We start from the raw sequence: 13,151 nt of genomic DNA, 5'->3' as shown, positions 1-13,151 counted from the left end.
TACAGCGTCATTTACACTGTGATGACACACAAATGGTTTTGTGGTTGATGCTGCTGCAACACAGAATGCACAGAGACTCCTCAATCTGCCTCTTTATTTGAATTTCAATAAGCTTTATTGGCATGTACAAAGAGTCTTAAACTGACATTTGTCATAAAAAAACACTAATGGTTGTCAAACTAAACTAAGTAGCTGAGCCAGGGCAGTAGCCAGGAGAAAAAAAAACAAACAACAAGAACCACTGGTTTCATTTTAAAAAATATTAAACTAATTAATATTTTTATCTACCTTGTTTCCATTTTATTTTTTGCTTAAAAGTCTAAGAAATATCAATTTCAGTCTTAATAAGACCAGGTATGAACCTAGTCAAGCCCTTCATATGAAAAGGAAATGTTAGTGAAACAACAATCAACACCATGGAAACAGCATTTGCTTATTGAGCAAAACAAGCAGGATGTGTGTTTCTCTACTTTTACCCACACAGTCATCAACCACTAGTCCAGATGTGCCTTATCTCCACTGCCCTCCTTCTATCTCAGTGGACAAAAAGCATTCAAGTAATATCAACACATCACTCTGGGTGACATGCTATCAGCTGTTACAGAGTATGTGCGTGTGTGCATGTGAGCATGCACATGAGCCCACACGTGCAGTGGATAAACATGTATGCCCACGTGCACTCATGCAAATCTTTCACAAGCCCTCACATACTTGTGTGTGTGAGTGTGTGCACATCTATTGGGCGCATGCATGTGCTGATGCGATCATCAGCGTGCACTTCCACATTAGAAAGCCTGAATGTTTCTCTGTGTCTGTGTGTTGCTGGGTTAACCACTTCCTCCTGATGTTCCTGGCTGCCTGCCTGCCTGCCTGTGTGTGTGTGTGTGTGCGTGCGTGCGTGCGTGCGTGCATGTGCCTGTTGGCTGCCTCTTCATATATCAGTCCTTATATAACTGTTCTGCCCTACATCTGTCAGTACAGACACACTCTGCTTTGGCCACATCACAACACAATCCCTTAGCCCAGTAACCTCATTCCTGGCCATGCGCGTGCACCACACACACAAACACACACACTTTCACAAAATTTTCTCTTCATTTCTTTTGCCTCTCTCTCTCTCTCTTTCTCTCTCTCTTTCTCTCTCTCTCTGTCAGTGGGAGTAGAGAGAGAACAATAACTGAAGCGGGTTTGAATGAGAAACGTTAAAACCTTTTGGAGAAAGCAAATCTGATTTCCATTTCCATTTCATTGTTGCCTGCATATTTAATTATTGTCTATAAAATCAACTGTTAAACATAAGATTTGACTTAATTTCTTAATTTCTCTCATTAGGTGGATACATATGGGGACAGGGGTTTCATATCATCTCTGGATCTGAATCCAGTATCCAGTTTGCTTATTTTGAGTTCAATCTATATTTCTACTTTAGGCTTTCGAAGCATTTCCTGTTTTACTTGTTGTTCTTCTATGTCCTTTGAAATGTGTTATGTCTATACTGGAGTGCCGCAGGAATGAGTCTTAAAACCCAGAAATTAGTTAGCATTTTAGCACTTCCAGTTCCCTCGTCCTGAAGACTCTGGCTTTATTGAATGGGTTTTTGGTTAGATGGCTAAAACAGGGAGTGTGGTTAACACAAGCTCAAGACTTTTTCACAATTCTTTCTGCAACATAAAATATGTCAGTAAATGGTGTAGTCGTGATTTCTTGAGACTCTTAAAAAGGCCGGTTGCTAACAAGTGTCTAAGTGAGACTATAGAGGTTGTCCGGGAAGTTAAACGCAATCACAATGATCTATTCACCAGTCAGCTCGTACAAACTATTACTGTTATTATGCTATTAAGTTTATAAGAGGAAAGGCTTTTTTAGAAGAGGTCAGAGCTAAATCAAGCTGCAAGTTTGAAGTTTAGTGGTGGTGATGTTGAAGTCACGTGACCATGGTGTAGTTGGTTTATAGCCTAACATTAGCTTTTTATTTCTGTGATTGTATTTAGGCTTCATAAAGTGGAGTCATTAGTGAAGATTATCCTGCTGAACAAACCAGTCAGGATCATAAACTGTTGTTTGTCACATAGTTAACTTTCTGCAGTAATCCAAAAGACAGTGTAAAAATCCCATTGGCTTTTCATCGAGGGAACTAGGGTGATGCTAACATCCAGGTTAGCCTACGAAAATACATCACACCAATATCTCATATCTACCATATATCTGTTTAATAAGAATAGTCTTTTGTTGATATTACTGATTTGATAACAACACATCTTCCACATTGTGGAAGCAGTAATGTGTCAGAACAGTCCTGTTTTACATCAAACAGAGGCCGAGTATAATTCACATTGTCATACAGAGTCCATTGAGACAGGTATATTGAAGTCTCCCCTGAATTAGCTTGTCCTTCAGTCTAACTATAATCAAACCACTGCTGACAAATTTTTTCCTGACAGTTCTTGAGTTGTACATGGCGGAGTTAAATCTACTGTACAGTATATCAAGTACCATATTTAGGTGTTATTCACAGCAACAAGCTGAGATGACATCATGTTTTTAATGCCTAAATATCTACAGTACAATCTGCTTAAAAAGAAACTAAACACATTTTTTCTGCAGTTTAGCAGCTGACAAACCACACATTGAAATTTCAAAAGGCCAAAGTAAAAAAAACAAAAACAACAAACTACAAATCCGAATATACAGTAAAGTAGTTTTAGATCTTCAAGTTTGTGGTGAGATACTAAAATAAGGTTCAAGTTCATTGATAGTGCAGAGTGATCATTACTAGGACAGAAGTTATGGTACCTTTCCAAAAGTTAGGACAGTTGATAACCTCTGTCACTACTGGATGAAGCTTTGCCTCTAATCTTGTGGACTGTACCAAAATCAATGATGACTTCTTTCAGACACATGTTTAAGCCGGATGCTGCTCATTTATCTTTGCCTGCACCTCCAGTGTTTTCCAGTGTGTATCTGTTGGGTAACGGGCCACACGGGAAACCCTCACCACAAGTAGGTCAGGATCACATAACCACTGAGAAGTTTTATGCGCTGGCACACTAACCTACATCTCTACAGACTATTCTCACATTTTCCCTTAGATGGAAAAACAATTGATTATCCTCAAATTTTATTGGTTTTTGCTCTGGAGCCTGAGCTCTTTACCTAGCACTCCTATGCTATGTGTCACCACAGCAGGGACACAGAGTATTTCTCCCATCTGCTGTCTGCTCCCTGTGGATCTGGCACAGTGAGCACTCAATAAATATTTCTGAAGGTTTTTTTTTTTTTTTGCCATTTAACATTTAACATGTTTTGTTCAAGCAGCTGTCTACTTTTTCCAGTTATCAGTCCTGATGGATCCCATTATTCTGTATAGAGATGTTAAGTTAATTTTATTTGGAAAACAACTGAAAACACAACCTGAACATGTAGAAAATGTTGGCGAGACGCTGCCACCGGGAGGAGAAAATGAAGTGAAATTGGGAAAAAGATAGGGAGGGTAATATGGCTCTTTTCTCTTCTGATGAGTTTTCAGCAACAGAAAGTTAGGGTGTTTCCTAAATGAAATAAAGGTTCTTACCAAAACCTTAAAAAAAAAAAAAAACAAGAAACTAATGTGTCCTACAGTAATTTAACGAAATAAAGAAACAACACTAGAGCAGGGTATCAACAGAGACCAGACTTTGATTTTCAGTAACGCAAAACGAACCTAGATTTTGAAGCGCTCTCTCGTGGTGATCCAACATGGCTGCGACAGTTTTTTAATCATCTCTGACCTTTACATGAGATGTTCCAAAACACTGAGGAATGGGTCAGGGATACTTAAAGGAGATAAAGTAAAGTAGTTGGAGCACAACTCATTACATCTGGATTGTTTACAGACTTGTAATTTATAGGGGAGGGGGAAAAAAACAATTCACTTAATTGTTACAATTACATTTTGTAATCACTACGCTGTTTATTGATATTTATTCTATTATTTGCTCTGAGCTCGTGTAATAACAGCTATCAGCTAACAGTTAGCCCGGGAGCTAGCTGGTTAGCCTGATAGCATCAGCATGTGAACCAGAGATCTGTTTGAACGGTTTCCTGCTCATGCTGAAAAGGCGCCGCTGACAGACAGCGGTTTAAGTTTTCACTAACCGCAAACAGCCAACTGCTAATAGTTGTCGACAACTACGTCAACACTTCCGGCCCGAGACGAGCTGTGTGCTTCAGAATAAAAGGACCTGTGGTTCAGCTTTGATCCATTAATCCATTAATTTAACACTGGGGCGGCCCTGCAGGTTTAATGTTACAATAATACTCTTATAATAAAATTCTTAAGTGGTATTTCCAATGACAAATTCTTTGTTAGCATGGCTAGAACCAAGCGGTTTATAGCAATGATGCTGCTTAAGATAACTGTCCATGTTTGAGTAAAGTCTTTCCCAGGGTCTCGTGTTCAAGTAAACAAAGATCGTAATAAACTGAAATATTGCAACAATACCTCAAAATGTCAACACTTGATAATCTTGATCTTAATAACATAACCTGCCCCAGTGATTTATGACAAACCAAACTCAATCAGGGTTAAAACTTTCCGGCATGTATGTACGACTGGTTTAACGATGCAGCTGTTTGACTCAGAGTGATTATAATGAATAATTTGTTACTGCAGCCACTGCCTGACTGACCTACACTCACACCAGCTGTGAAAAATGGGGAAATACAACAACGTGGTCTTATTTCTCTGCTCTTCATTGTTGTGAGGTGGAAACTAGAGCAAGGCTGATAAATCCATGCTGATTTCATGTCCTGGAGTTTGGATTGACAACGATAGCAACAACAACTGAGGACAATATTTACAGCGACTGTAAAATATAATAAATATTATAAGGTCTGTGAGGAAAACCAAGGACCAAAACTGCCAGTTAAGAGTAGTAAAGACAGCTGAACAACAGAAAGAATGAATAAGCCAGAGCAAATAAGACAGATAACTAACCAGCTTCTTAGTGACCATAGAAGTTGGTTACAAGAATTACCCATTCATGAGATTGGGCCCTGGAGCATTTTAATCCCTGCACAACAGACCTACGAGACATTTTAAGACCTAGTTTCAGGTAAAAATAACAGTGCTAATTGGATGATGGTCTGCCAAAGACAGACCTGCAGGTGCCAGTGCAGCTGGAGGTGTTAGAGCCACTGCCTCAGCCTGTTGGCTGTGAGTGCTGCAGACATCTGCTTGCTCTGCCTCACCTGCTCCGTGTGTCTGTATATGGAACACATCAGATAACTTTAGAAATCATTTTAAAATGCTATTTTCTCATGGTGTGTGGTGACACCCAAGGACATTAGAAAATCTATATATTTGTGTGTGTGCACAGATCAGTGACCTCATTTTTGGTTGATTTGTCTTAATCTAATGTCGGTGGATCGTCGTGTGACCTGCAATGCAGCTTTTTAGCTTCTGCTGAAAAAAGGGGGTTGTTGTGGCCTTGAGGCTTACAGCAGTGTGTTCGCTGTACGTCACTGATAAGTGGGCCACAGTCTACAGTTTTCTGCTCAATGTGAAGATGCCTACTTTTCCTCTCAGGGGAGAAAGCAATCAGACTGAAATTAAGTTTTTTTTTTAAAGGACAAAGCTCTAAAAAAATATGAATCATGTTGGTTTTTCCCTCAAGAGCAATTGAATTACTTTAAATTGCCTTGAGAGATTTTAACCTCCTCAGCCCCTGTGGTCCCACCTGTGAGTGCAATAAAACTCATACTGCCACTGTTCAACCAGAAAGAACTATGTTTTATGAGGGGTTGTGTAAAGCAATTTATAAAATATCAGTAATGCTTTATTTCATGGCTCCTTCATTAAAACTTTAAAACTAAAGTTTGCTATGAAAAACTATGTAACATACTTCCAATTAAAAGGCAGATATAGACTAAAAGTCAGTTATTTTAATATTTTAATATTTAATTGTGTCGAGAAATTGTTCATGTTGTTGTCTTAAGTAGAGCTGCAACAATTAATCCATTAGTCACTATACAATTGATTTATTGTTTTTCAAGCAAAGGTGTTTAATATGTTCTAGTTCTGGCTTCTCATTTTCCTCCTGATATGAATAAATAAATGGACTGCACCTATATAGAACTTTTCTAGCCTTATCAATCAGTCAGAGTGCTTTACAATACTTACCACGATCACTGGTCAGCAGACAACCCACTCTACCAGCCACAGCTGCCATAATATATATTCTATATATTGTATATAATAACTGAATTTTCTTTGGATTTCAGACAGCTGGTTGAACAAAACAAGCTGTCAAACTAGATCACCTAGTGCTTAGGGAAATTTTAACAGCCATTTTTCACAGTTTTCTGACATGTTATAGATAAAAAATAGTCCAGCCCCAGTCCAAGGGGACATACAATATGTCAAAAAAAAGCAACAAAAAAAAGTGCAACTGTTCTAAATAATTTATAGTATGTTCAAATTCTTTATTCATTTCCAGAAGAATTTTCTGGAAAAACATGAACTCTTTGCTTACTTACAGTTCACCTGTAGACAAATGTAACGTATTTTTTAAAAAGATTTTCATTCATTCTTTGAATGATCAGCTGACCTGCTGTGCACTAAATAAAAGACTCTGGGTTGAGGCAGGAAATGTATTGTAAATGTAATTAGTCCAATATTGTATATATACAAATCTATCCAGGAACTGTGTTGCCAAACTGTCTAACTCTCCATCCTTGCTGGTGACACTGACGACCCTAATATGCTATCAGTGAACATGGTTATGAAGTCTTTACATTAAGACAGTCTGACAAAAATAAAGACTTGCATTTGCTTTACTGGTGACCTACAAATGATGTTTTGGAATCTGCGAGAGGCGAACAGACGTGCATCACTGATGTGCACTTCCTGCTTGGATGCTGCTGCTGCCGCCACCACCGCCACTACAGGTTTGTTTACATTTTTAGTATCACAACCAGCTGGATATCACTGGGTCACTGACTTCAATATTGACTATTCCTGTGTGAGGACTACAAATAGCACTAAAGAGTAACACACAGGCCAGCGAGCAATGAACGTTCAAGTGATACCGACTCCCCCCCTTCCCTGCAGAGCCGATATGACGGTTTACAAACTCACGTGGACTCACATGCGTTTCCTCAACATGGGGCAGAGCTGCATCTAACATGACACACACACCCCAGTCTGCAGTCACACAGCCTATTTACACACCATTTATCCAGGGAGCTTGGACACCTATTCTAATAACCTACTTCTGAAGCCTCCCCTTGGAGACTGCTTCGTTTAGAGGAGGCAAACTCCTTCTGTAACCTATTCATCCAGTCCCTGAGCCCTAAATCTACCTGCTGACTGACCTCTATAACGGGGATTATGTGAGCAAAGGCTACAACAAAAGGGCACCTTGTGGCTGCGAAACCGTCTGAGCAAGTGCAGCCAGGTCAAAGATGTAAACCCTTATTTATTTTACCTGTTAAATGCACTTATCTTTCATGATCTGTGGTGCTTTCAAATCCAAAACCAACAGCCAAGAAGAAGTCTTAACAAGTCCTAACAATGGACCTTCATTGCCAAATTCTGACAAGACTGAAAAGCATCCAAAAGTTTACCAGACAGTGAGGAAAAGTTTCCCACCACTAACCTGACATTTAAACATTCAAACAAACAAAGCTTCAAAATGAGAGAAATGCTGACATCATGTTGTGTGTTGAAGCACTGCAGCTCTGTGGTTCTTATTCCCCCCGTGTCTCCTCTCAGCCCGTCAGCTCCCCATTATGTCTGAGTCACAGTTTCCAGCAGCTCCGCTCTCACTGTCGTCATTATTAGTACAAAAAAAGTCAAATATTATTTTATTGAGACCAGCGATTCCAAACTTTTTGGCTGGTTTTCTCTTTGTGATCCTTCTCTGTGACCGCATATGTCCAACAACTGTTCAACCAAAAGTGTTTATTTCTTTGTTCATTTGAATAATTAAAAGCCATTTGCAAGAAAATAGAGCAGAGATTAGAGGAAAGTCAGAAAAATCAACATGCATCTGTTTTTCCATCAACCTAACCCAACAACCCAACTTGTGACACTTGTGGGGGTCACAACCCTCAGGTTGGGAACCATAAATTAACAACTGTGGGTTCGCAAAATGATGAAGAACAACCAAACTCTTACCTCCACCTGTTCACCCCGACATTGGAGGAGCCCGCAAACCAGGGGTCCAGGAAGTAAACGCAGCGCACTGTGTCTGCCCCCCGGACCGCCTCCCGTAGCGCTGGGTTGTCATGGAGACGGAGGCCCTTGCGGAACCAGTGGATGGAATTTGGGGCCATCTTATTCTGAAAGAGGAGAATGACAGAGGAAGGAGAGAAGAAGAAGAAGGAGGGTCACGGAGTTTGTCAAAGCGACCTGCGAGGAGCTGGGAGTGACTGAATGGCGGTGAAATGCTTCTTTTATCGAGCTGAATGAAAACATCGGCTCCGCGTGTGCAGAACTGAATGTGATGCCGTCAGCTACTTTTCACTTTTCACAGCGGGTACAAAACTGAATGTCTCCCAACAGGAGAGATAATGGAGGCATCCAAGTTGTATCAGCAGCCAACAGTGTGGGATGAGCCAGGAATAGAACAATCTGAACAGGAAGACCAACACTTCTCAGTGCCCAAAGATTTTTTTCTTCTTTCTATTTTCAGCTGAGACATTTTTAGGCATTTGGTGCTTGACGAATTGAACCAACAGTCAACTAAAACTCAACTTTCAGTGTACCGTCACACAAAGAGCAGTCATATCTTAGGCCTGAGGATATTCATGTATGAGCCATATCTCATTTTGGAATGATTAGTTGATTAATCAATTAGTGGAGACAGAAAAATTCTTACAATAAATTAATTAGAGATATTTCAGATATCATGATATAAAGTTATATCTATATCTTGAAGTTGTTTTATTTTGTGATGTAGTAAAACTTCCAGAAAAATCAAATGGGAAAAAAATATGGATTATTTTTTAAATAACCTAATACCTTAAAATCAAGATACTTCACTTTGACACATAAAAAGACCTATAAATATAATACTATATTACCTTAAAGCATTGCTGTTTAATGATTAATTAGGTCTGCTACAATCTAAGACTAAGGGATAGTTATAGCTGCATAAACAATATAATAAAATCTATTACAGCTGAATTTTTTTTTTTTTTTTCAATAGTCAAAAATGCCAAACATACACTGGTTGTAGCTTGTTTTAGTTTTATGTATCATTGTAAGTTTAATATTAATCAGATATCATAGAAAGCAATCTCAAGTTGTCACCTTGAACTTTGGGAACTTGTGATCAGCTTTTACCATTATTCAAAGACAGTTTTTCTACTAATCATTTAGTCTATAAAGTTTAAAATAACAAAGGCATGAATAATGAAATGAAAACAATAACAATTCTTATTTGCAGCTGTACACATCAAGAGAGGAATGACATGCATACAACTGCTCCCAGTGCTGTGGTGGCTCAGCCGCCTGAGACACATACAATGATCTTGGTTGAAATCCAGCCGTAGACCTTTTTGTTGCATGTCACCCACCTCCTGTCTCTATGACCCAGTCCTTCCTGTCTTTCTACTGCATCCTATAAAGGCTAAAATCCATAAAATGATCAAAACAAAGAATAGGTGACAAGGCTTTGGTATTAAACACATTCAGGCTGCAGTGGGCTCTGTCAGGGTTCCTGGACCTGCAAGATCCAAATATAGTTTTTGCATTTTGCTAAAATTTCAGTTATAACAGAAGAAGTGTACTTCTCAAAAGACTAATACATTATTTACGTGCATGTAATATTTCTCATTATATAATAATGTGTCCTGGACTCTCTTTCAAACCCATTTGATGTATAGACCAGGCAGCCGAACTGAAGCCTGTGTGATACCCAGCCACTGGATTACTGATTTGATTGGCTCATGGTCTGGACCACAGCAAGTCGGGACAAAGCCTGACAAATGCTGATGCATTAAAACATTAAGGTCTCAGTGCTGCACCAGTCAGAGTGACAGGTGAGGCTCAGGGATTTACCTGCTAAATAAGGAAAAAACTTTTACTGTCATTTAGTGCGTTACAGCTGTTCATTTTAAACCACTGTATAATCCAAGGAAAGCCTAGTTTTTCTGGTCCGACAAAACTCACGTTTCACCACCATGACCATTCATTGAGGAGTTTTTTTCTCCATTTACTGCACTGTTTGTTTAATCAGAATCTGTTTAACTGCCAAGTAGGTTTTCACATACAAGGAAACTGTTTTGGTTCAGTGAAAGACAGTAAAGATACTACAAGTATGAACTCAGGTGAGTAAATCGAAGAATTTAACAATAAAATTAAAATAGTGATAAAATAATTACAATAAAGATGTGGAATATTTAAATGGGGATGACATGGGTCCTGGCTGCCAACAGAACAGCTGATGGCAGTGGAAGAAAAACAGAATGTCCCCACCAGATGGGAAGACGCTAATTTAAATGGCTGATTAGCTGGGAGGCTAGCTGAATTTTGGCTTGGCTGCCGGTTAATTCAATAGATCAGTCAATCGTCTTGACTGACTGACTGGGTGAGTCAGGATTGAACTGAATCCCTGTTGGCTAGCATGCTTCATTCAAACTGAGATTCAATGGGAGAATATGATATTTAAAGAGCCCAGAGAAGCTAATTTCAGTTCCTTTTGTCATCTGGATGCAGCGAAAAGACTTATTGTCATAATTATTTATTGAATTTTTTGACACTATCTCACAGATCAAAATTTGAATATAATGTAAGGACCTCGACCCCACCCACAATAAGTGAGTGGTTAAATATAGGGGACCAGAAATGGACAGCAGCAGTACTTGTGCATTTAAGCAGGTTCTAAGACATTATCCAGATTGATGACAAGGCTCAAATAAGACCAGCATCATAGAACTGTACAAGTACGACCACATGTTATCATGACTGAAGTTTATATCAAATGACAAACAACTGAGCAACTTATCTACTGATGAAGACCATGGGATGCTTTTGAAAGCCCAGAAACAGCTTGAAACGGGACCTTGAGTTAAGATCTTTTTTTTCAAACTGTTGTTTCCAAAAGGTTAAAAATGAACCGTCACACTTTGATATTACTAGACATTTAAATCATCCAGACATCATCAGACTAATCACTTTGCTCACATGGCACACTGAACCAGGAAGAGTCGAGTACAAATGCAAATGTTTCAGAGCCACCAGGACGTAGCATGATGCATTTATTGTCCCAGTGCGATGTTCACTTCAGATTTTTGTTCTATCAAATGCTAACTAGAATTTCACACGTTGAACAGTAACAAATGAGTTGGAGGGAAGTTGGTTAGGCTGATAACTGTGTGAGTGAGCTACTGCAGGACACAACCAGGAATCTGACCACTGAAGGCTGACAGGTGGGTGCTCTAATATGTGCAAACCAACATGTGCCATGTTTTGGCAAAACCACAATGTTGGAACATAAAGAGGAAACATATGGACACCAGGATAAGATTTACGGTGTTATTTTTCCCTTAAGTCACCAGTGCGCCTTCACACATTTCCTCAAAATCAAGGTCAACATTTCAGATCCTTGGATGCTTTTGTTTCTCCACTAGTATTTTAAATAAAGTTTATCGGGTCTGAATAGAGTTTGACTGCTTGAGATTGCTGTAACTTACATCCCAGCAAGACAGTGGAATGGAGGAGGATAGTCAATGACAAATTTGTGAATTAATGTTAATTAACTACATTGATAGACTTTGACTTTGACTTATGACAGACATGAATGATTTTTGTTTCACAGTAAAACTGGGTCATCCTTTGAATCCAGTGTAACTGGCATCAGTGCAAGCAAATTAGAAACATATTCTTAGAAGGTCAAATTCTTAACAGTAGTTAATCAGTCATGAATGACTCATTAACACACTGTCTTTAATATGATTAGCCACTGCTTATTGTAAAGCTACTGTACGACTCCTGCTGCAGCCTTAAAAAGATCCTGTCTGGACCAAACCACCAGCTACAACAATCCATCCAGGGTGATGACAGAGTCTTGCCCAAGAAAGTTCAAGCCACATTGGGCACTGTGAAGGGGGTCAAAGCAATGTTGACATTTATTGATTGTTTTCATCATGGGTTTAAAAAAAAAAAAAAAAGCATCATCAGCACAGAGAAACTACACCCAGAAAACACTTGCATGATAAACACTTGCGGATAAAGTGCTATTTGTTTGTTGAGCTGGTTCCTGAGCTGTGATAGCTCCAGGGCATCAGTGATTACATGTCGCATTACCTTTGATAATGAACTTGGCTTTACTGCAGGACATAATCATGTCACAAACAGAAATATAACTCATCATATCCTCATAGCCTTTTTTTTTTTTTTATAAATAGTGTCAAGTTTAAACTTTTGCAGTCAGTTTCTCTGGCACAGTAACCGGTGAACAGATTTTCAGGGGAGCCTCTGTGACGTTAAAAAAACCATGTGACACCAGTGTTGAGCATACTCGTGTATTATCTGCATATCACCAAGAAATCACTCTGATTGCCGTGCCTCCACACTAAAAGCATTTTAAATAACTGAAAATATCTGATGTGAGATGGAGACGGGGCAGAGGTTGGGTGGTGAGTGGGTGAAGATGGAGGCTTTTGATAAACTGACTTGAGGCGTGCAAACATTATGCTGTAATTAGGACACTGAAAAAGGCCTTGTCAAGTCACAGTCAGTTGGATCAGTGATGATATATTACCAAATATTATCATATGAATATCAAATTAGGGAATATTTTAGAAGATCACGCCATGTGACCTTCAAGAAATGGTGTTTTCAGCAAAAAATCACGCACCCACACTTTACTGTAAATATTATTCTACTCAGTTTAAAATAAAAAATAAAAAAAAGAAAAAACATGAATTGATTACTATTTTAATATTTCCGTTTTAATGTTGACACTGAACCCCCGTCAAACCAAAATGTTGCTAAATAAGTGTCCAGTCACAGTGATGGCTCCTGTGACTTCTCCAAATGGAAATTAGGTCACACCGTCTATTCTGAATGGGAGGTAATAACTGTAACCACCTCATATGAACTTCACCCAGAATGAATGCCAAATACAAATACGATTCAAACGCTGCTGAACATGTCACAGTGG

At 39.0% G+C, this 13,151-nt stretch overlaps 1 protein-coding gene across 2 annotated transcripts in view; it reads right to left on the bottom strand.

Annotated features, from left to right (window-relative positions):
• The window catches only part of LOC139621185 (cryptochrome-1-like), a 35,299-nt gene that overhangs the window by 21,766 nt on the left and 382 nt on the right, over positions 1–13,151 (bottom strand). For both annotated transcript variants that reach the window (XR_011690940.1, XM_071477500.1), the window contains exon 2: positions 8,159–8,322. Coding sequence is in view for 1 of the 2 variants with exons in the window: in XM_071477500.1 (XP_071333601.1) it covers positions 8,159–8,316 (158 nt within the window). In the remaining variant the exon portion in view is untranslated. The remainder of the gene's footprint in view (positions 1–8,158; positions 8,323–13,151) is intronic.

The sequence above is a fragment of the Trachinotus anak genome, unplaced genomic scaffold (genome assembly GCF_046630095.1).
Source record: "Trachinotus anak isolate AG129_WGS33_773 ecotype Australia unplaced genomic scaffold, CSIRO_AGI_Tana_v1 ptg000004l, whole genome shotgun sequence".
Lineage (NCBI taxonomy): Eukaryota > Metazoa > Chordata > Actinopteri > Carangiformes > Carangidae > Trachinotus > Trachinotus anak.
This window is presented reverse-complemented; position numbering and strand designations above follow the sequence as displayed.